This window comes from Rhinolophus sinicus, chromosome 3 (genome assembly GCF_057876585.1).
Source record: "Rhinolophus sinicus isolate RSI-liver-muscle chromosome 3, RSI-T2T, whole genome shotgun sequence".
Taxonomy (NCBI): domain Eukaryota; kingdom Metazoa; phylum Chordata; class Mammalia; order Chiroptera; family Rhinolophidae; genus Rhinolophus; species Rhinolophus sinicus.
The window spans coordinates 84,557,661-84,581,817 of NC_142503.1; the positions used below are offsets into that span (position 1 = coordinate 84,557,661).

Sequence of the window (24,157 nt, forward strand, 5' to 3'; positions counted from 1 at the left end):
TCTTCTATCTTTATTACTATGGCCATCATTATCATTTAAAAATAATCTAACAGCGAGGCAGGTGCAAACTTGCAGCAATTGTCACTTAAACTTTATGTTTTTATTTTATGAATTTTTTTGGAAAAAATTTTAAGGTGATTTCCAGTACTTAGAACAGAATTAGGTGAATCGATTCTGACGTGCTTCAGTGAGAAACACTGGTTTCAATGATGCTGTTTTTTTCTTGTCACAAAATTGATCTGTGAACTGATAATTTGGGATTATGCAACAGGAAAAGAAGCAGAGAGAACAAATCTATTTAAGAAACTTAATTTTGAAAAAACAGTGTTATTTTACTTTATCTTTCTCCATTTTCTCACACACACACGAACCTCAATAAAAAGTGTTCATATTACTACTGATCAAAATGCTGATAATCAGATATTTTTTTCCATGCTGTCTCTATTTTCTTTGTAAAAAAATAGAATCTTTAAAAAACATATTACTATCAACTTTCCTTTTCTGCTTTACTCTTACACCAAACCAGTCTCAGATCAAAACATGAATCTTTGGACATACAGTACATTCTTCTGACTTCCCAAGTTTCCATTGGAAAGTTCTTTTCTGCAGTGATACTCCTGTTTGAGGGAGTGTCTTTGTTTTCATAGGAGAAAATCTCTGTGTTGGACATGAATGTGTGGTTGGTGCTAGAGGCAGATACGGGCATCGAGGCCAGTATGCTCTGTTTTCTTAGAATGGCTTCATGCCCCAGCTCCCCGAAAACTAGATCTAGGTCCCCAAACAGAAAAGCACCAGTTCGGCACGCCTGCGCTGATCTGCAGATATGGTCCTGTATATACATTAGAACCTTGACATAACCTCACATTCTGAAATATGGAACTTGATCCAAAAGTCTCCAGAAATCCTTTAATATAAACTGCTGCAAACTCAGAAGAAGTTACTCTGGTATGTGTGTTGAGGAATGTCTGGGAATAAACACAGCAAAACCTAGAGTTCTGAAGTATATAGTACATAGTCCAAATAGTCATTCGTTTGCTCATTTATTCATTCATTGTTGAGATATTTATTGAATACCTACTGTGGGCCACTGTCTTTGCTAGATGCTGCAAATACAGCAGTGAACAAAGCAGAAAAGAATTCCTGCCCTCATGGGACTTACATTCTAGTGGAGCAAGACAGATTATCAACAAATAAATGAGTAAATAAATTGTTTGTCATGTGGTGATGTGCTGTAGAGATAACAAAACAGAGAAGGGGTAAGGCATGCCAGGAGTTGGGAGTTGCACTTTTAAAGAGTGATTGAGGTTGGTCCTACTGGAAATGTGACTTTTGAGATAAGACGTCAGGAGGTGAAAGAACAAGTCAGGTGTTGTTTGGGAGAAGAGTATTCCAGGCAGCCAGACTAGAAGTGCCAAAGCCCCAAGATGGGCACCTGGCTTGCTGGAAGAGCATCACAGAGGTTGGCGCAGGTGTTTGGCAGTGAGTGAGGTGGGGAGAAATTAACTAGACATGGGGGCATGGTGGTCAGACATCTTGCAGGGCCCTGGAGGCTGTAGTCAGGACCCTGGCTTTTCCTCTGTGTGGACCAGGCAAAGGGGGCTACTGCAGAGTTTTGAGAAGAGTAGTGTGATTTCACTGAAGTTGTAATGGGATTACTCTGGCTACCTGAGTGGAGACTAGACAGTAAAGGCACAGGGTGGAGCAGGGAATCCAGCTGGAAGCTCTTGCAGGAATCCAGGGAAAAGATGATGGTAATTTGGACGAGGGTAGAAGTGGTGGAGGTGGTGAGAAGTGGCTGGATTCTGGATACATTTTGCAAGGAAAGTCAATAGCATTTGCTGACACATTGAATGCTGAGTGAGACAGAAAGGAGTCGAAGATAACTCCAAGGCTTTGGTCTGAGCAACTGGAAGGATGAAATAGCCATTTACTGGGTTATGAGCCAGAAATGGAAACTGCCATGGAATGATGACTTAGGGAATAGATTTCTTACTCTTGACATGGATCTTTGGGATGGAAGTCACACATCTACAACATTGCTTCTACCTTGTGACGATGTTACATGAGAGGGATTTAGGGGGTGGGCTGGAGAATTCTTGTGTGCTATTCATAGCCGCCAGATAATGGGTGTCTAAGAGTGAATGGTCTGGTCTTCAGATTCAGTGCCATAGTCACATTCAAAAACGTCCCTTCTAGAAGCATCATATGCTTTGCTTTTCAATCCCTCCTTCTGCTAGAGTCTAACCTGTGTGAAGCATTCTTTAGGTTGCTGATTAGAGTACTGAATTAATTCTACCAAGACATACGTTCTATCATTTAGCACCTGAAATCCTTGGAAGAAAATGCACAAAGCCACAGCAGCTGGAAGTCTTGTGGATTCGCTGGGTAAACTAAGCCGCTCTTTTGGATTGTGTGCAGAGCTCTGAGTGAGGGTGAAGGGAAGTGTAAAAGGGATTAAGTCATTGACTAGAATGACTCAACAGTGACAATCCTCCTTGCCCCTAAGGGTATTATAGGACTTTTATTTCAGTTCCTGTCTCAAAGTCATATATCTGTCATGTGATTGGCCACCCAAGAACCCGGCAGAAAGCTCCATCAGATAGTGTGGGGGAGATATATGACTTTGACTCTAAGATGGATTCTCAGTCCATATGATTCACTGAGAGATCTGGGAATATTTGTAATGAAGAGTCCATATTCTGTACCAAGAAAATACTCCATGTATGATTTAAAGGCACAAATGTGTGAAAGGGCAGGGGCGGATAATTTAACAGATAGCCTTCCATAGTCCTGAGTAATTAAAATCATGACAACAGGATTAGCATTTCTAACATTATTTTTGTCCTAACTGCACTAGCCATGAAGTAAATTAGGTACCTTAAAAAAAAAGCTTCTTGAGCTCAAAGCCTTACTTGACAGAATGCCTCCACAAAGCCTCCTTATAGTTCTATGCACATAGTAAACAATTAATAAATACTCACTGGATAAATATTGGGAATTTCAATATTGAGAATTTTATTGCCATTGTTGGCAGTAAAAATATTTATTTAACGGGATTAAATATTTCAGCCAGATTTTTCTTTGTTAATGAAATTGATACATGGCCCAAGACATTCAAGGAAAATATGATTTTACTTAGTGAATAATATTTATTAAGCACTTTCATTTACAAAAATATCATTTTCTTCCCATGGTTCTTTCAAAATCGAAAGTACACATTTCCTATTGAGTGTGTGCGGTGGGATCAGGCCCCAGTAACTGCCCCCCTCTGGCAGTGGCCGTGAAGCCGTGGGGCACTCACTGCCCGGCCAAGCCATTGAAAGCTGCCTTGCCTCAAAGAGAAGGCAGCGTTTCACACAGGCATTTGGGTTCTGGAAGCAATTCCTGGGTTATTTTCTTTGAAAAAGCCATAGTTATAAATGTAATAGAGCTCCAAAGAGAGAGCCACTTCATCCACTGGGGGCTTTCAGAAGAGCCTGAAGGAACGCCTGTGTCGACAGCTTGCGTCCGCACGAAGGAATGAGGTTCCCCAAAGCTTCCAGTGGGGGGATTAGCTCCTGCGGAGTGTAAAGACCACGGTGTATTCATATTCATTTCAGAGGAAATTAAAAAAAAACCTGGGAATAAATGTTAAACAAGTCTTCCTGCTGCTTTTTCTGTCTTGGCGTATGAAGCTGAGGTAGCAGAATGTGAAAGTCATGGCAATGCAGAAGCTGCTGCACTGGAGTAAACACTGCCTCTGCGAGGCCGGCCTTTTCTTTTGATTGGAAAGAGCAGAAAAGTAAAAAGGGGGCACCTCTGCATACTGCTCCTCACCTCCTCTATCCCACCGATAATGAAAAAACTATGCCCCGGGGTAAAGAAGGCCATCCTCAAGCCTTGTCTGCCTGAGCATGAGGGAGATTGTAGTGTGGTTCAATCCAACAAGAACATCCGTGTGCAAGACCCTATGGGAAGCATTGTGCTGGGGTACAAACACAGAGGCCCCGACCTAAGTTCAGGCCAGGAGAAGGCACGTTAGCCCATCACTACAGTACAAAATGCAGGCGTGCTGTGAGATGGTCCTGGCAGTGAGCCTGAGCCGGGGGGTGTGAGGCTGAGGATTGCCGCCGGGGGGAGGAGTCACGGTTCCAGGCCCCTGTATAGAGTAGGGAGCTGGCATTGGACTCCTTACATAAATTCAGCAACTACAGGTTGCATTTTGTCCCTGAATGAGGACTGGAAAAATGCTGCCCTCAATCCACCATCCACCAAGCCAAGGAACTGTCCTTCATAAGGCATTGAGTGAAAACACAATGTCACACTCTATAAACCAGCCCCACGATGGGGTGATGTGGGCTTGATTTTGTACTACCTTCCAGGTAGGGAAACCCTGGGCCAAGAAACTAATATAAAAATGGGTCCAGAAGTGGAGAAACCTGTAGTGTCCTACAAAGCAGTAAAAGAGAGGTCACCCCATAGGGATGCCACTTTATCTGCACAGGACTCCAACACTGAAAATGCATTCCCACTGAGAAAGGACTAGACACAGGGAAACCCACTGTCGTGAGAGAGTTCACCTGTTGGGTTCTGTGGGATGCTGTGGTGTGCTGCCTAGATCTCAACCTTGGCACAGGATTGAGGCCCTCATTCCCCAGTTTATGGGAGTGTAGCAGTTGACAGCTCTCAGGTATGTTTGTCTCCAGGAATTACCTTCAGCCTGAGAGCCACTCTCTTCTTGGTCCTGCTCAGTCCTCATGGAGCCCATGTCTAAGGATGGCCAATGCTGGGGCGGGGGTGGGGGTGTGGGGACTGGTTCCCTTGTCCCAAAGCAGGACAACTCTGAAGGCCCTTCCCAGCCCCAGAGCCATCAATTTTTCTCAGTAGATTCTCTTGCCTCACTCCCTAGTAGGTGTTGATTCAGGAGGACTCCCCAGGAAACCTTCTGCACACAAAACTCCATATCTCCATTGCAGAGTCTTTTTCTCAGGGAACTTGACTTAAGACAGGCACTCCCACTGTATTTTCAATCCAGACCTCTCCACGGAGCCCCAGACTCCTATCCTACTGTCCACATCCTCACTTGCATGTCTCATAGGCGTATCAAACTAAACATGTCAAACTGAAACCACTCTCCTCCCACAAACTCACTCTCATTGACCCAGTTGCTCTTTCTGGAAACCTTGACCTTGTATCCCATCAGTTATCAAGCCCTGATGATTGCATATTCTTACATGCATTTCCTTTCACTTCTGCTGCCACCACCCTGGTCAGCATCACCATCAGCTTTGGTCTAGACCACGGGCATAGCCTCCTGCATGTCACCTTTTCTGTCCTTTAGTATCATAGCAGCTAAAGTGAAGTTTCATTGGTTGTCTTATTTCATGGTTTCAACTTTATTCACTGTTTTGTTAATAGGTAGTTCAGTTCCATAGATAAAAAACAAAACAAAACAAAACAAAAAACAGAAAGGACTATACATAATACATAATTCTTCTTCCAAGTGCAATCAGTTGACAGGATCTTGGGTATCCTTCCAGACACATTTTTCGTCCATTCCATTGATGCGTTCGAGCATAGTCTCCTGCTCTTTCTCTGGCCCCTCCCCCTTTTATCCAAATAGTAGCATACTATATACATTATTTTGTACCTCACTTTTTCATCTAACAGTATAGAGAGATGGTGCGTTTAAAGCATAAATCTGATCACTTCATACCCTAGATCTAAACTTTTTTTTCTCTTGCCATTCCTCTCGTAATAATAGATCTCCAGTTCTTTAATATGGTTGCCTTTGGGCCACAGATAGTCCTCAGAAATATTTTGTATGGCTCACATAATGTTTTACAAAATTAGAATTCAACATCATTAGACTGGACATGCCCTATTCAGTTTGCTGCAGACCCACCATCCTTTGTTGTATTAACCTGCTTCCCATCACTTACTTCTATTACCTGTCCAGCTCCTACAGGCATTGGCGCTTATGCTGCCTTCTTCTCCAGCCTCAGCTGCAGCCCATTCTCCCCCTTTCTCTAGCCACGTTAACCTTCTTTCAGTTTCTTCAGTGCCCTGAACGCCTTCTACCTCAACATGACACACACACTCTATGGCAAAGCTTCCAGTGTTTCCATTGCCTCTTCCTCTTTACACACCTCTCTGATCTGTGCACACTTCAGAACTCACATAGGTCACTGCCTTAGGGAAGCCATCCTTCACACCCCAAGTTTAGCCATACCGGATATAGTATGTTTCCCTGGCACCCCTTTCTTCTCTCTCATAGCACTTGTCACACTTGTAGTAACTGTGTATTGTCAGTTCTAAAATGCATATATTCCTCACATTTTAATCTTTCTGAACCTGGACAATGTTTTACAATTAATGGTGACTTAACAATTAATGGTACAATTTGCAATTAGTGGAATTTCAGATTGGATGAAACTGCGTAAAGATCTGTTAAAGCATTTGTTCTCTATCTGTCTCTCTCATTAGACTTTAAGTGGCATGGGGGCAGGATCTGTGGCTTTCTTGTTCTCCCTATAGCTGCAGCAACTAGCACAGGGTTAGGAATGGAATAGATGCTCAGGAAGGACTTGTGGACTGAATGCATGGACAGGGGGGTAAAGTAGGACTTTGTTTTATGGAACCTGAATTTGCGTCTCTCAGGAAAATTTTTCAGGATTTGATGAGTTTGTGTTCTTCCTTGACTATCTCCTTTAGGGCTTTGAGAGTTTGCCCTCTTTGCGTAATCTTTGTCTTGTAGACTGAAGAGAATCTCCTAGCTCAGTATGTCCTGTAGAAACCACTTCATCTTTTTTTGGTCATTTTAGTTAGTCATCTTTGGGCCTTTTGCAGTTGTTCGTATTCTGTTGAGTTGGGAAGAGATAATGTTTTCTAATTCATTTTCTGTCCTCTTTCTGATAATTCCCATGTTTTATTAATCCTTTGGTGGTTGCCAGTCAGGCTGGTATTTAGGAAGAACAGTCTTCTGTATCCCTTATGAAATTATACTTTAGGGGTCTCTAGGATCCCACAGAAGTGTACAATGGCTGTGCAGGACAGTTTAGAGGTCAAATATGGTTGCTTTTGTGAAAATTACTTATTCCTTTCCTTACTTTTTTTTCTCTCTAAATTATATGCTCATTTTATTCAGTAGGATTGAATTTATTCACAAGTACAATAAAGGAGCATGCCAAAAGTAGAATATAGAGTGCAGGTGCGGCTACCTGTATTTCTAAAACATGTTGCATTTGTTTTGGAGTTTTCCAGAGTAGAAAATAATAACCCAGAGAATAATTTATTAATAGCAATGAATGATTATTGATGTTGGTCATTAAACTTAACAAAAATTCATTGGCCCACAAATTCTTTAGTTTAAAGGTTATGTGACCTTATCAATTTTTGAAAATTAATTTGTTAGGTCCTTTTCCAGGAGCATAAGTGAGAAGTCAGAATTGATCATCGATACTCAAGAGTATTATTTGTGTTATTTCCAAAGGCATCATGTCCCTCTTTCCAACACTGAAGCTTCTGGCCAATTTTCCTGCTGTCATGCGTGTTGATGACACATTCATTCCACAGTCTTCCCACCAGGCCTTCTTCCTGTTAGTCTGGCATCTCAACCTGCAAGAGCTTGGTGTTGCCTGAAAACTTGTGTGTTTCCCTGTGCTTTGTCTCTTCCAGATTAGTTATAAAAAGCCTAATTAAAATGGGTTCTGCCCTAATCTCTGACAATGCTGCTGTTTTTATTTTTTATTAAAAGAGTGCCAAAACGTGATAAAACATTCCTCCTTATCTTTCAATACCTATTTGAAAAGTCAGTCTGTGCTAAACTGTTTTGAAAGTCTAAGATGTGTGGACAGATTTCATATTGATTATATACTTTCGCCCTGGAAGTCAAAATTATATGTAACTATTTATATATAAAATATATATACATACATAAACATGTGTATGTATGTGTGTATAGGTATATATAAAATTTATATTTATATATGGCACATATGGTCATGCATGTGACATGTATCTATATCTATGTACATATGTACACAACATAAAAACAACCACTGTACTAGCTGTAAAATGTCCTTTTTAGTTTTCAAACAAGCTCATGAGCAGAGACAGTATAGGAGTGTGCTCAGAAAAAAATGCCCTGGAAGTCAGAAAGCTAAAGCTTCTAGCTCAGCGGTGTCCCTACCTGGATGTGTGACCCTGGGCAAGATATTGGACCTTCTTAGGTTTGAGCTGTTTTCATTTGTAATAAGAGAGGGTAGGATTAGATCACTGATTCTCCACCCTGATTATACATTAGAAGCACTTGGGGACCTTTAAAAAAATGCACATGCCCAGATTCTACCAAGTGATTCTTATTTAATTTTAAAAACTCTCCCCTGTGAGTCTCAGGTGCAGTCAGGGTCGAGAACTGCCATGTAGGAAAACTCTAGGCTCTCTCCAGGCCTGGGAGTCTCTTGTTTTATTTTTCCTTCCCACACAGGATGGGCCATGCCGACAGAGGACTGTACAGCTGTTCCTTTCGTTGGATTTGTCTAACACATGTGCTCCTGCAGAATGCTGGGAGCTGAAGGGTCCTTAGTGGCGGCACACGAAGCCCTCTCAGTTCCCACCCGTGTGTCCACCCCCTCGCAGTCACGGGCCTCTGCCATTCTCTCTTTGTAGTTGAGCATGCTTGAATTTTCATGCTATGTAGGCATCTCAGTGGTCTGTGGCGGGAAAGGATGAGAACTCCCAGTTCCTGTGTTTCCTTCCATGTGGCCTTGAACCGGTGGCGGCAACCATAGTTTACTTCCCATCACGGATCCTTTTTGCCAGTCAACCTTTTCAAATTTTTTGGTCTCTAATTTTCTTCTCTTGACCACCCTATAACCTTTAATCTCTTTGACCCCTGAAATAACCAATAAGTACATTTATTGACACAGTAGTTACTTAAAAAAAGAATAATTGGTTTTAAGCATATTAGGTTCTCATCACCTCTGAACCTGTGGGTTGAGCAGTGCACACATGATAAATACTGGGGGTGCCAAAAAAAATGTATACAAGTGGACACTTGGGTCAGCGTTGCTCAAGCAGTACTTCGCCATAATCAGAAGTGTCTGGACGCTGATGGTCACCACTTTGAACGTCTCTTGTAATTACAGAAGTCATACGTGACTTGTAGTCATGTGTTGTTATCAGAATATGTTATTACAATTTCAATACAGTTTTCCTTCCTTAAAATGTGTATACATTTTTTGGCACCCACTATATTAACGCATTAACAACTTAAAAAGAAAAACAAATTTCAAATATATTAGGTTTTCCTCTTCACAAATGTTTCTTCTAGTTCTTTCCCCATTCCCACTGCTACCACCCCAGTTTAGGTCCATCTCCATTCTAGTCTCTTCTTCTATAAGAAGAATCACATATTGTAGATGGTCGGCCCTGTGATGAGTAGTTCCATTCATTATCTCATTTAAACCTCATAAAAGATGAGGAAACCAGGCCTCATAGAGCTCAACGTCAACTGCATGGTAACGATGGCCTTTACTAAGTGCTATCTATGCATTGTATCACTTAGTCCTTCGTGTGACCATTTTCGATTTGACTGAGGACTAAATGTGGATTTCAGTGTTCCATCCTTTCCCACAGTCACACGGCTAGTAATAGTGGAGTTAAAACCTAAGCCATCTCAACCACTAAGCCATGCATGCTCTTATTACTCTTAGGATTATTACCACCACTGTCCACATTTTACAGATGGGGAGACTAAGGCACAAAGAGAGTGACTAACTGGCCCAAGATCACCACGCTACCAAAGGCAGAGACAGGATTTGAGTCTGGGTCTTTCTCATTCGAAAGCCCAAGTTGCAAGCACTGTACTCTGTTGCCTCCCATTCTTTATCCGCTGCGCCCTGTCCATAAATAATGTCTCACGCAATCCCTCCGTGAACACTGATTCTTTTTTCTTGCTGTCTCTGCTCTGAAACAGTCTGTGTCTGACAACAGTTTAGTGGTTATACCAGAGGGTAAGGGGGAAAGGGGGTCGTAGAAGAGGGTAAAGGGGATCCAATACATGGTGGGAAGGGGAACTGACTCTGGGTGGTGAGCGAACAATGTGATATATAGATGATGTATTGCAGAATTATACTCTCGAAACCTATGTACCTTTACTAACCATTGTCACCCCAATAAATTTACTTTACAAAAAAGGAAAAAATAAAAAGAAACAGTCTGTGTCTATTGCTTAGGCCTGAAGTCTTGTTTATTTATTTGTTTGGACTTAAAGGTCCCCTTACCCCCCACTGCCCTATTCCCACAGTGTCAAGAACCCATGCCCTGCTTACTCAGCCTGTCTCCCTGACCATCCCACCAGCGTGCCAGATTTCTGTCTCCACGCATCTTTCATATTTTTCTCTTCATCTCTCCAGCCAGTTTCTTGCATACTTGTCCTGTGCTGGTATGGTCTAGTGGAAGGCCTGAAATCCTGAAGGCCTGAATCTCCTTTCCCTGCTCGGCTCACGGCCACCCTCTCTGGGCAGCCCCCGCTGTTTTCTTGCTGTGCCTCCCATCAAAACTCCCTCCAAACATAGCAGGCTGTGTTAAGCCTCATTATGGAGTCTTTATGTCTCCAGTCGTAAGTGAAGACTCTGAAGGCAAAGACCAGGGACAAACAATCCCGCGCATAGAATAGTTGTTTAATAAGTAGGCATTGAATGAGTCATTAATTTGTGCTTTCCCCCTCAAATCATCTGTTATTATTTTAATTCCGAGACCAGAAAAACACATTTTTTTAAAGGTTGATTTATAGGAATTTTTTCAAAGTGCAATGTTATTGTGCTTATTTTAAGGGCTTATAAAACTGATCTTCTAAAACTGTTGTTCTCCCAGTAAATGTCCCCTCCACGGTAATGGAAGCCATGTGCAGACAGGATGCCCTGCAGCCCTGTTTCAACAAGAGCAGCAAACTCTCCCCAGCCACCCAGCAGCGCTCCATCGTTTTCCCACAGACTCCGTGCAGCAGGAACTTCTCTCTCCTGGATAAATCTGGGCCCATTGAATCAGGATTTAACCAAATCAACGTGAAAAACCAGCGCGTCCTTGCAAGTCCAACTTCCACAAGCCAGCTGCACTCGGAATTCAGTGACTGGCATCTCTGGAAATGTGGGCAGTGCTTTAAGACTTTCACGCAGCGGATCTTGTTACAGATGCACGTGTGCACGCAGAACCCCGACAGGTAACCCCGACTCTCCCTGCTCCATGTGTGTTTGCTTAGTGACACCCACAGCTTGCCTTCCTCCCAGGTTCCAGTCACATCCTCCATCCACCCCTTGGGGAAAACCCTGTGATAAGAGGTGTCTGTGTCCTGGAAGGTCAGAGAGTCACATGAGGCCATGGTTCGACTTTATTGTTTAGAAGGGCTGCACGAACAGTGGCTATAGAGAGGAGTCTGCACTTGCTTTCCACACAGTTCTGTCCAAGTGTAAAGGGGAGCAAAATAGAAGGAACAGTTATGAATATCATAGATGGAAAAATGAGGTCAGGATAATTAGAATCCTCTCTGTCTTCCAAAGATAATATAGCTGGCTGCTCTGCTGCTGTCACAGTCGTTTCAAGGTTCACCTCCAGTGTGCCGTGGGTATGAACTTAATTAAGTACTAAGAGGTAATGAATTGGAATTTTTTGCTTAGTACTATTTTTCTTCAGAGCATGCAAACCCATAAATCCTGCAAAGCTGTCAAAAGGAAATACCTACTCTGCTAGTGATGTGGAGGAAAACAGATGCCACTTATTCAATAAACTAATATCCACACAGAAGAAAAATGTTGACTAGATACCTCAGAGTCAAAGTTGGTTTGAAAGTTTGTCAATAAAGAATTTTATCGCCATGAACTGAGGATGAAATTTAGCTGAACAAGTGAATTAAAATTTCAGGTACTCTGACGAGTGGCATAGTAGATATAATGGAACTATTATTTATGAATCAAAACTGGTTTATTTGACAGTCTTGATAGCTGGGAGCGCAAAAGACAAAAATCAAATTAATTCAATAAGAAAGGATTGTGTTTTATCTCTCCTTCATGTCCTGTGAAAATTTGATTAAACCCAAAATATCTAATAGCATTGAAAATGCACTTTGAATATAAAAGAAAAATTTTGGAAGTAGGATAGGAAAATTGGATATAGGACTCCTGAGTTATTTTCTTAATTTGGCCACTGATTAACCTGATAAACCTTAACCCAGTCAACTCTCCTTGCCTTATAATGAGGGCAAAGGAGCTCTCCCCAGCTCTCCCCTCCCAGCTCTATAGGATATGGCAGTATGCTAGGAAATACAAGCAGGTTGGATGGAAAGGGGGTCTTTTGTAAAATAATAATAATCCATTTTAGGGTCCATGTGCTTATTTACATATGTATACGTTTTTATTTGTGCCATTCTAGAAACTACTTGCTTAGCATCAAACATTGCTATAACTAATTAATGTTGAAACATTTGCTTTAGGGCTATTAAGGCAACTGTGTCTTTATAATCTTTTACTTTCAATAGGAGACCCCCCCATCCTAGTAAAAATTAGTACTATTTACTGGCTTTAGAGGTGACAAAAATTTTGAAAATGTTTTCTTCACCCAGAAAGGATTTTGTTTTTGAAAGTTTACCTTACTTGCAAGTACACATATAGCTTCAAGATATAGCTATTCAAAGTTTGCACGGCATTTTGATAGGTTTTTAATATAAAAGATGCACTAAAATCTTATTATAAACTTGCTTTTTAAATTGAGTGAGTTCAGATGGATGAATCTATTATTTGCACGGTTCATTGTTATCATAATAACTGAACATGTGAGGTCAAATGAAATGATAGTTGAAAGTTTCTGGATTTTAAAACTTAGCTTTGAGTCTATATTATTCCACGCTGAATGTCACTTTACGCAATGAAAATATGTCATGGTAAATAGGAATATACCCCAGTTATGCTTAGAAAACCGTGTGTGTTATGGTTTAAGTCCTTATGAAGTCTGTCCTGTAAAATAATAGTGTTATGATTTGTAACACATCTATGTAAACTGTCAGAGAAGTACCTGACAAATTAGAAGACTTAACATGTACAAAATACACTTCCACGAGAGATGGTTAGGTCAGTGCTGATTCTGAGCTTATTTAGAGTTCTTAGCCAAAATCCAAGTGGCATGAGACTCCGGTCCTATGCTAGACCCTGATGGGTTTATCTGACTCAGTGGCCAGGCCTTGCCTTCCCAGATGAGGTGAAGTAATGGGTGATTGATATCCAGGTAGATAGAGTAGGATCCAATTACTCAAGCAGTGGGTTTCTACTTCTCCCTTTCTTGTGCTTTGTTGGTGAAGACTTGAGAGGTGGTCACATGATTCATAAATAATTTAAAATTAAGATTTCAAAAAATTAGTCCCTTTATAGGCAAAGTGATTAAAGTATAATATTTCTTAGTAATGATGAGCAGATGCTTGAATTACTCCATCACATCTGAGTTGATTATTGGAGATAAAGGGAAAATAGAAGGAGATGCCCGTTCACTTTGCCACACTAGTTTCATTCTAGATACATAATTCGCTTTTAGCATGTAGGACTGGCATAGTTGTTCTCTGTTTCAGAACCTAGAATGCTCTCTTTGTATCAGCAAGTTTGGAAGTAAAAGATAATTCATAACCACATGGGTGCCAAATAGGAGAAATATACAAAACTAGAATGGAACATCAAATTTGTGCATGATGGTTGCAAAATTTGGAGCCTTTTCTCTTATTACCCATCTGGAGAATTATAACTGCTAAATATACATGTTTTCTTTAGTGAGTGACCATAAATCAGGTGGTTTTCCGTCTTTGGTAGTTTGTGCCCATTCAGTCATACACAGTGAAAAAGCACAGAACTAACCAGTCAGAAACCATTTCCCTTCGATTTGAAAAACTCAAATGCTTTTATTTTGATAGGAAAATCTTGCTAGAACCAGAGGCAAGAGAGGGAGACACAGAAGACAAAGTCAGAAAGTAAACAGGTTAGAGTTTCAAACAGGTCCAAATTTGAAACAGGCCCCTGAATCGTAGGTCCAAAAGATTTTTTACTCAACGGACTGAATATTTGGCCATGAAATCCAAGACATTTGAACCTTCATCAAAGAGACTTTGTGTGTCTATATTTGTGAACTTTTTCATGTGAGGGACCATCAAAAAGTCTATGCATTGATATCAGGGAAAGAGATCCAAGGATACCCAGGGTTGCCAGAATCACCACTTTTTTTTTTTACTACCATGTTATTTACATTAAACATAGAAAAAAGATTCCATTTGACCTTGTAAGGTAGGAATTAATGCAAAAGATAAAAACACATCCATGAGGGTCCAGGAGCCACGGACTTGTTATTTCTTGATTTTGTTCTGTTAACATTAAACAAACAAATCCCCAAACCTCTTCTTCCTTTCCGCCAGTCTACTCACTTTTTCTTTTCCTAAGTGAATTCAAAGGGAAGAAGCTGTTGGAATTTAGATCAACCAAGATTTTATTTAGGGACTTCATAAACATTTGGGGTTTTGCATAAGCTTTATGACCTAGGCCAGGGCAGCTTGACTCACTTTTGCCTGAACCAGGAGTTAGAAATCCCTTTTCTTTTCTGTTTTTCTGCTGCAGAAACTCTCAACAGTCCCATTGGGGGGGCTCCAGAAAGGGGTAAGCAAAGCCTTCAATCACAGTGGATTATTTTCGGATGCACATGTTCTCTTTTATTTTCTGCAGAAAGTGTCTTTATAATGCTTCTCATCGTTTTGCATCCTTTTTCTTTTCTCTTTTTTGATTGTTTGTGCCACATGGGGAAAGTTTGCCTTTAGCCCCCTGGGTGTACCTTCAGCTGCTCACATATGTGTTCGGAGTATCATTGTTCGTAATTGGATGTGGTCGTCCCAGAGGGAAAGATGACTGTAGAAGGTGCTGCTTGGTGGGAGGAGCCTGGAGATAACCCATCACCATAATAGTTTCTTTGGAATGTGTCAGTGTCTTTGTGTTCCACTGTTCCCCCCTGCCCCCAAGTGTGAAGGTTGTGTTCTTTCTAGCAGTCCATGTTTTCCAGGTCCGTTGGCTCTGCACTTTCTCTGCTTTCCTGAAATCATTTTCTCCTCACATAGAGCTAAGTTCTTTTCTTACTCCACCCAGCCAACAGTGACCTAAGTAGCGCTCCCTTTGAAGTCTTGGGAGATTTGCACTTGGGTTGACTAACCCAAGGAGAGAATGCGACCCGACGGAACAACTTTTGTCCTGGAGGCTTTCATGCCATGAAAGAAAAATCAAAGGAGGATTAATAATATTTTCAACCAAATCACACTTAATTTTGTTAGATGTTTCATTCTTTTCCTATGTGTACGCCAAACCAATTATAGACTCAAAGTAAATGAATTGCACGTTTTACTGGAGTAATCTCTGGCAGAGGAGCTGCCAGTTACAGAGAATGCCAGGGGATGTACAAAATTGTCTTGCTGCTTTCTTTCCACTTAAAAATTTACCAGCATTGATAGATGCTAACTACATCGACCCAGGCTTTGTCTGTTTTTTAGTTATTTCAGTACAGAGTATGGAGCTTGATATTTCTGTGGAAACTAGCCACACAAGGCTGCTTAAAATTAATCGAAATTAAGTAAAATAATACTTTAGTTTTGCAGTTGCCCTAGCCACATTTCAAGTGCTTTAACGGCTGCATGTGGCAAGTGGCTTCCACACTGGACAGTGTAGATATAACACATTTCCATCATTGGACAACATTGCTAGATGTCTCAAGTGGTGTAAAGCCATACGCTTCTTCTGGTTGTGAGATATTATCCCTTTGTGAGGAATGGTCATTGCATTTGTTTTGAGAATAATCAAGTGCTATCTGTATATGATTCGGGAAGAATCAAAGTGCCTTAGAAAGGAGATTCCTATTTAGTTATTCGACGACACGAGGTTCTGGAAAGACTAAAGCTGAACACAGCTCTTGACAATGTCAGTCCTCCTCTGCTGCTTCTGGTGCAATGCACCAAAGGGAGACAAAACTTTGGAGTTGAACTTGGTTGTATCCAAAAGTTGAAGAAATTAAGTCTTACCTTTTGGCTAAACCTTTGAAAAGTTAATGGAAATATTAGTCATCAGAATAAGAAGGAGAGGAATGGCAATTAGTTCTGTGTCCGCAATGCCCCTCAGTAGTAAATGGAGAGCTGAGCTGTCAAGGGTTTACTAAAAGAAACATGCATGCAGAGTCTTAACACCTGTGGCCAGTTGTCCAAAAAGAAGTTGTGGTGTTTGAGATTCCACAGTGGCGATGATGTTTTCGAAGCCCTGCTCATTGGGCTTGAAGATTTCATTGTCTTGAATGAATTCCTATGCCCTTAGATGAAACCCTAGGACGTAATCAATGTTAAAATTACTTTTTGATAATCTCCTTTTATTTATTTATTTATTTATTTATTTATTTATTTATTTATTTATTTATTTATTTTAAGGAAATACAATCCAGGAAAAGAGGAAGCTTGTTTACTTGCTGTATAACCTCTGTGCTTTCTGAGGGCTAATTTCTATAAATTTCTAGGCTGAGAGAGACAATCTGTTATTTTAGTGGCAAGCAGAGTACACATTTTAATTCTAAATTCTGCATAAAATCAGCTTCTGTAAAGGTGAATGTGACCTTGTGGTCTAAAATCTTATCAAGGTACCTAAGAATGAAAAGCTATCACTTTGTTGAGCTCAACTAAAATATGGTTTGGTCTTACAATTTGGTGTTGGATTTTCTTGTTGCTCTGATTCTCAACTGTTTACTAAATAAGTATAAATGGTCCCTACCACACACACAAAACCACAGAAAGCCCGATGCCTAGGGAACTGGCTATTACAGCATGTTGTTGATCCTGTCTCTTGGGAGGCTATGTCTCGGGCAGATCCTCAGGCGGCAAACATTTACTGATCATCTGAAAGCAGGAACAGAGCATGATGGGATGCAAGAGAGCATCTAATGTAGTCCATGCCCCTCACCAGAGAGGTGAGAAAATAGGGAAGTTGAGTGACTTGTCCGAGTCTCACAGCTGATTGGAGTTAGAAGCTGAAGTAGGCCTTACCTCTCCTATCTCCCTTGTTCTAAACCCTTCCATTCAGTCCAGCTAAATTCTGCAAAGTTTTAAAAGCTGTACCATAGGTCACTGGAGCCCTAACAGATGCCTCTCGGACCAGTGCTGGGTAAAGGTGATGTGTTAAAGTCCTATTTGTCTTTCGTTGGCATTACCTTGATATAAGAATTCAACCTAAGCCTTTCTGTGGTCATTTCTGTTCTTCTGTCTGTAAATCTTTGTGACTATTAACATAAAAAGGATGGATTGACTTCTGACTATAGGAATTAATCACCCCAACTTTTGACAGCAGAGTTAGAAAAAAAAGCAAAGATTAATTGGTTTTATTTAGTGGCTTATTGTTTATTGTGATAGCTATTAAAAATAGATAACCAGCGGCTAATAAATGTTAATGGTCCCTTCACTATTAGAAAAATCAATTGTCAGTGGATATAGCATACATTAATATATTAATTTTGTTTATAATCTTCAATAACATTTTTTAAAAAATCACACCTGAGAGCATGATATCTTGAGGAACTCTTTAAGGATAATGGTTACTACAAAGGACAGATTGGGCAGGAAAACACTTTCATCTCCATAAAATTTTAATGGCTTTCAAAGCATTATTTTATAATTATAACATGCACGTGCAATTTGTCAAAATTGATAAACTCCTTATCAAAGACTCTTATATAATTCTTGGAAACCTGTTTGAGAGCAGTTAAATAGATTTCTAAATGTAAGTAATTAAAATTGTATAGTATTGAGTTATTGACCAATCCTGGACTATTAATCAAGCTAAAAAATTCTACAATCAGTGCTCAGTGTGCTGAAGCCTGGTAAAATAATAGTATTTGTGTTCAGTGAGGCAAGTAGCCACAATTAAGCACTTCACTGACAAATGAGAGGGTACACTTTATTTTGCACTTAATTGAATTGTTGTACATGCTGGATCACCATTGTCTTCTAGCCCTTCGTTTTGGTTTCCAGTCATTGGAGCTGATGCATTTGTTAGAGGTAACGCAATTAAGTCTGCTCTCGCCGTTGGCTTTCTAAGTGCGGTCAGAACTGTCGGGGCACAAACCAGGGCTTTTTCAGTGCTGTGACTATCCGTCATGACAGATTCTTAACAAAAATTTTGATAAACAAATTAGAGCCCTGTCAAAGAATGCTATGAAATAGCTTCAAATAGGGAAACTCCCCAGGTTTTATATCACTCAACAGATTACGCTTAAGCTAGCGGAAGAACTCCTAGAGAGAAAATAGAATTTTAATCTAGTTTATGAAAACCAAAAAATTGATTTATTTCTCATGAGCTGGAAGGAATGTTCTCTGGTAATCTTGCTAATTATTGGGTCTTTGTCACAACTTCCTTCCATTTGTTTTTTGCATCAGAGCCATTCTTCTCCAAGCACAGTGACATCCCGTCATTCCGGTGCTGCTCTATAAATCATTGCTTGCTACCAAATTAAACCGGAGAGCTGAAGTTCAAGAAAAAGGCCCGGTGGATAAATATTATTCAGGGGTGGGGGTGAGTAAGTAGAAATCAGGATTTATTTTACAAAGAAACAAATCTGGATGCACACCTGTGCTCATCTGTGCAATATCAGATGACTGCAAATTGAGGTTGTACTACAGACAGATCCCAAGACAGCTTAGTATTTATTAACACACACATCCAGCTTGCTGACTTGCGTGTTTATCTGGCACTTAGAATAGGTCCAAATGCTCCAGAGTAACCTTGGCATCAAGAGCTATTGCCTATGAGGACAGTTTATCCTCAGTTTTTTTTCACTGACAGAGATAATAAAGCCTGCTTTCCCTGCCCCAGAGGATTATTGTAAACATTAAGCTAGATAATTGATTTTAAAGCACTTTGAAAAGTTAAAAGTGCCATGGAATTATGAGAGACAATTACATATTTTCTCTTGTAACGTTCTGCTTACCAAACTCTGTAATCGCCATGCTCCCCAAAGTACAGTAATGTTTTCCTGGGGATGGGGATAGAAATAAGAAAAGTAGGGGTTCTTGAAATGGTATGGTTAATACCAGAAAAATACAATCAGTTGGGAATGAACGTATCTCAGCAGCTCTGTGGATTTGTTCCAGTGGCAACAAGTAAAGTAATGAGAACCTGGTGGCCAAAGGTCTATGCGGAACAGGCGATGTCACCAAAACCTTGTGCCTTTGCCTCCCGATGCTGACTTCCACTGACTAACATAGAAAATCATGACCAGGCAGTCTCTCTATTTATTTCAGACCTTACCAATGCGGTCACTGCTCCCAGTCCTTTTCCCAACCTTCAGAATTGAGGAACCACGTGGTCACTCACTCCAGTGACCGGCCTTTCAAGTGCGGCTACTGTGGTCGTGCCTTTGCCGGGGCCACCACCCTCAACAACCACATCCGAACCCACACTGGAGAAAAGCCCTTCAAGTAAGTAGCGGCTAACCTTTCACCGCCTCTTTCTCTTAGCCTGTTCCAAGAGCCAGCCGATGAGGCGGCATGGCGCTGCCCAGACGAGCCAGCCAGTGGAGAAGGCTATCTGGAAGGTCAATGTCCAGACTGCAAACGGACCTACTTGTTTCGTGGCTGACATTCGGAAAATGAAGTCAGGAAACCTGTGCATTGATCCTGAGCTCAAGTTGCACAACCCTGGACATGAGACAATCTTTCTGGGTCTGTTTTCTCATCAGTAAAATAAAGAAGTAGGAGTAAGTCCTTTTAAGATTCCTTCTAATTTATGAGAATCTCTTCTTCTGGAACTGGAAGTAGGAGCTCAATTTCAGAGTGCCATTGTATGGCCATCAACAAGCCGCATGGGCACCAGCAAGGTGGCCACGATTTAGGACATCTCTTGGGGAACCTGAATCCTTTAGGATTCCGGTGAACTATTTCCTCCACTTTCCTACGTGTTAAACAGTTTTAAATCTATGATAGCAGCCAACTTGTGTCTTTGCAGTGTGCCTTTTGAATCTCAGAATTACCATGTTGGTGAGAAAAGAAAAAAACAAACACAGGGCATGTCTGAGTTCTTGAAGATTTAGGGAATGTGGAAAGAGATGGAGCTGAATTCCAAGGGCTTCAGCAGAGGAAGGGCACCTGAGCAAGAGAGTGTGTTCCTAGGTACAGCGCAATCATGAAAACGGTGACATCTGAGTCATGCAAGATGGCCTATTTATTCACTCACTCACGCATTCATGTATGTCCGTGTTCGTTCAGTCAGCAAATACTTATTGAGCGCCTCCTTTTGTACTAGGCTCCTGCTAGATACAAGAAATACAAGGGTGAGTGAAACTCAGCCCCCAGTCTTTGAAGACCTCATAGTTTATGGAGAAGCCCAATTAAAACAAGTTTACTGCCTGTGGTGAAGGGTGCAAACATGAAAAACAATAAGACATGTACGTACAATGTTTCAGAGTAGCACAGAGGTGGGATAATCAATGCTATCTGGAGGAGATGATGTCTAAGATGTGCTTTGAAGGATGAGTAGGAGTTTTCTAGACATACGTGCAAAGGAAATAGACATTTCTGGTAGCCCAGACAGCACATGGAAGGCTTGGGAGTGTGAATCAGTGTCTGATGACTGGGCGGTCGTCTCAAAACCGTTTCTACTGTCTGTGTAATGAACTCTTTTCTGTTCAACACTCTTACATCTCTCTTTCCTCATTTACCATACTGGCTTTCCCCTGGTTAAGAAGGAAGATTAAAAGGGCGTGGATGCACAGCCTGTTACTTTCTGTAGGACAGGATCAAGCAAGAAAGGAAGTGATTGAGACAGTAGGAGACCAATCCCCTTTGTCAGTCTTGGCCATGGCCATGAATTTCCTGTGGGACCTGCGTGCCTGACCATTGCCGTGGTGTCATTCTGAGGCCAGCTAAGCTCCATGTAGCAGAGTCCAGCTGGTCTAGGTCCTGCCCCCCTCTGCCTCTGAATCTGTCAGCAGAGGGAGGAGCTCATAAAAGGCTGGTACTTTCACTCACCTCCCCATGAACAATCTTTATCTATTATTCTGAGCTACTTTCCATTGTTTAATTTTTGATATTAATCAGTAATAAAAAAGGCTTAATTTTTCATCTTTGTACACGGATGCAGCTTGTTCACTGCATAAGGCATCTGGCTAAGGGGATAGGATGGGTCTGCACTAATACCAGCCACGCTGTGACATCTGAGGCTGCGATAGCCCAAAGGGGCCACTGTTTTCTAATCTACCCTATGGGCCAGGTGGGTTAGCTCTGTCCTAGAGTTCCAGATGTTTGTGTTCTGCACGGTGGGCATTGCCATCGCCCTGAGGTCTGACCCTGAGAGGGAGGTCACAGATCCTGGCTTCCCCACTGCTCTGGATATGAAAGATGACAGTGGCACGTTTCCCATGCTTTTGAGCAAGAGAGCTTTTCAAAAGTGGAGATGCAGGAGGCCTGACGAGCCTCTGGCCCCTTATATTAGAGAGGGCAGCCAGATGGACACAGTGCCAGGAATCAGATTGATTTTTATCTTGTTGCTGTGTAAATAGATTTTAGTAATTAATTGAAGAGGTTTCAGGGTCAAAATGGGAAATAGATTTCTATTAATGTTAAGGTGTTACTTATGTGTAACCTCGTTGACTCCACTCAATTTTTTTTCTTTTACATCCTCTTTTTGTCATGTTTCCAATAGAGTTGCCATTTTAACTTACTTTTAATTCATCAGATTAATATTTTATAGGCTTTAACAAATATATCTTTTTCCTTTGTAATAGTATGCTTTTGTGACCATAACCTAATTTCATCTGGGGGAAAAAAAAAAGCAAACCAGAATTGGTTGGATTATATTCTATGTGCATGTTTTAGTTTCTTTTGCTTCTACTCTAAAATTAGGCACATGCTGTAGGGATTTTTTTTTTTTTTTTTAACTTATCAAATACGTATTCCACGGGGGAGAACTGAATGTATACTTATTTTATAAGTGCAAGATTTAAACGTCTTCTAGGAAATGGAAAGCCAAATCCTTCAGTGTATACAACCAGATCAGTAAGGATTGAACTATCCCAAGGGAGTTTTGGGAATCTTCCAACCATAGCTCACGGATATCCATCCCATGGACATTTGTAAATATTATGAAGATATCCTTTTACAAGCTTATAAAACAAACATTCAAAAAAACTTTCGTTGCAGCTTAGTCAATAAAATGGGTTTCACCACAACAGTTAATTTTACTACTTCAACTAATGGGTATTGGCTTAAACAATGTTGCAAAGAAGGAAAAGAATCTTGTAAAGATGCACAACCCTAAACTATCTGCCTTGGGCAGCTTCCAAATAGATGCCCTAAATGGCTCAGTACCCAAATTGACCCACCCGCCCCAGGCCCAGGAGGCCTTCACGGAACATTAAAGGTCTGGGCCACACTGAGCCTGCCATGTTTTCCAACTTCTAAAACCTTCTGCTGAGATGTGGGTTTTCAAGGTACATCCAGATTATTGCTATCTAGAGAAGGCTGGATTTGGCATTAAGAGGAATCAGAGTTTCATACCAGGTTTTGCCTCACAATCGGATTGGCTGAAATCTCACTGAGAGATTCCACCCCTCAAGCGCAAGTAGATCATAGCCTGTGGGGTAGCTACCTTGGCTGTAGACTTAGAATTTCTCAGGTAAAGGAGCACGGAGGAAAACAAATATTAAGGATCATATTGAAGCTCTTGGCTTTCAGTTTATACTGTGAGACTGGAAGTCGTGGAGAACAAAGAGCAAAAGCAAGACATCATTTCATGTAACGGTAATTGCCAAGCACTTTGTTGACAAGAAGAAAGAAGGGAGGAAGTTGGCCATTTAAAACTTATTCTTTGCAATGAGGACTCCAATATCCTCTATTAATAACCACGATCTCTCATGATTTCAGGGCGGCTTCTGCACCTAGGCACTCCAGAACTTTCCATAGGAGGGGTTCTGCTCTTCATCTGTTAGAAGCAGGTGAAAAGACTCATAACTACATTTTTGCCTTAAGTAAAGACAGTTTGCCTTAGTTTTAAAACAAATCAAAGGATATTCCAGAGAGCGTCTAATATTTTAACAAGATCTAGGCAAAATCAAAGCAAATAAAAAGAGCACATCAATAAATATGCATTGAGCACATGTCTGAAGCTCTGTGCAGTTTGGTTCAATCCAAGAAGTATTGTGTGACAGGCCATAGAGGCACAGAAAGAAAGCTTGCAGGTTTTCTGTGTTACAGAACTTGGCATTATTTTGTGTCTCTGTCAGTGTCAAATGGTAATTGTGAAGCAAACTCTGCCTTTAGTCCAGTCAACCATCACAATAAGTAAAGAATGATCTCAAATCTAAAAGGAAATCCAGTCTAATTAAGATGCCTAATGCTGGTAGAAAGTTGGGGACTTTCTCTTCGCTGCAATATTTGGACGACTTTCCACTTCACTGTTTCTGTGATTTTTTTCCTTCAAGGCTGTGATGTCATCACAATGAGGACGACCCTGTCTTTACTCCCGGCTCATTACCTGCATGTCTCTTTCTTTTTTACTCTGCTCCACTGCACGAAGTGCAGGCTTCAAGGTACCCATGCCCAGTCACTCATCTGGGATTGTAGTTCAGGGTTAATTAAATGTCAACCCAGCTGAAGTCTGGCTCTAACCTGCCAGAACTGAGGTATTTGCATGGAATCTGTCCTTCTGATGAGTTTTATTAAGCCATGAAGATAACTGGTGAAGGAAGGTTTTTCTGAAATTAAAGATGATGAATCTAAAACTGACGTCCTTCTTTTATTTTTAAAAAAATATTTTTACATCTAGCTTTCTTTACGTCCTCAGTTATACAAATGGTGTTCTTATAATTCCCAACCCATGCAAATATTATTTCTAGGAGCCTAGTTCTGCATGTGTTTTTACTCTCACTTCTTGAGCAGACGGCACTAGAGATGATTTTTCAGTGATAACTTCAGGCCACCTATAGATCAGACTTAGTAAAGTCTCTGACTATGACAACAAATTATTCCATGAGGGTAAATATCTGTGAGGCATTTAGGGAAACACTTGAGAAAAATGTAACTTTCCTCTAATGTCTCTGTCCAATCTGGATGTTTAAATATTCCATATATACTTACACTTTT

The 24,157-nt window shown here is 40.8% G+C and overlaps 1 protein-coding gene across 2 annotated transcripts in view; it reads left to right on the forward strand.

Annotated features, from left to right (window-relative positions):
* PRDM6 (PR/SET domain 6) overlaps positions 1-24,157 on the forward strand; it is a 96,279-nt gene that overhangs the window by 69,239 nt on the left and 2,883 nt on the right. For both annotated transcript variants that reach the window (XM_074328556.2, XM_019728038.3), the window contains 2 exons: positions 10,858-11,203; positions 19,322-19,498. In XM_074328556.2, the coding sequence (XP_074184657.1) occupies positions 10,858-11,203; positions 19,322-19,498 (523 nt within the window). The remainder of the gene's footprint in view (positions 1-10,857; positions 11,204-19,321; positions 19,499-24,157) is intronic.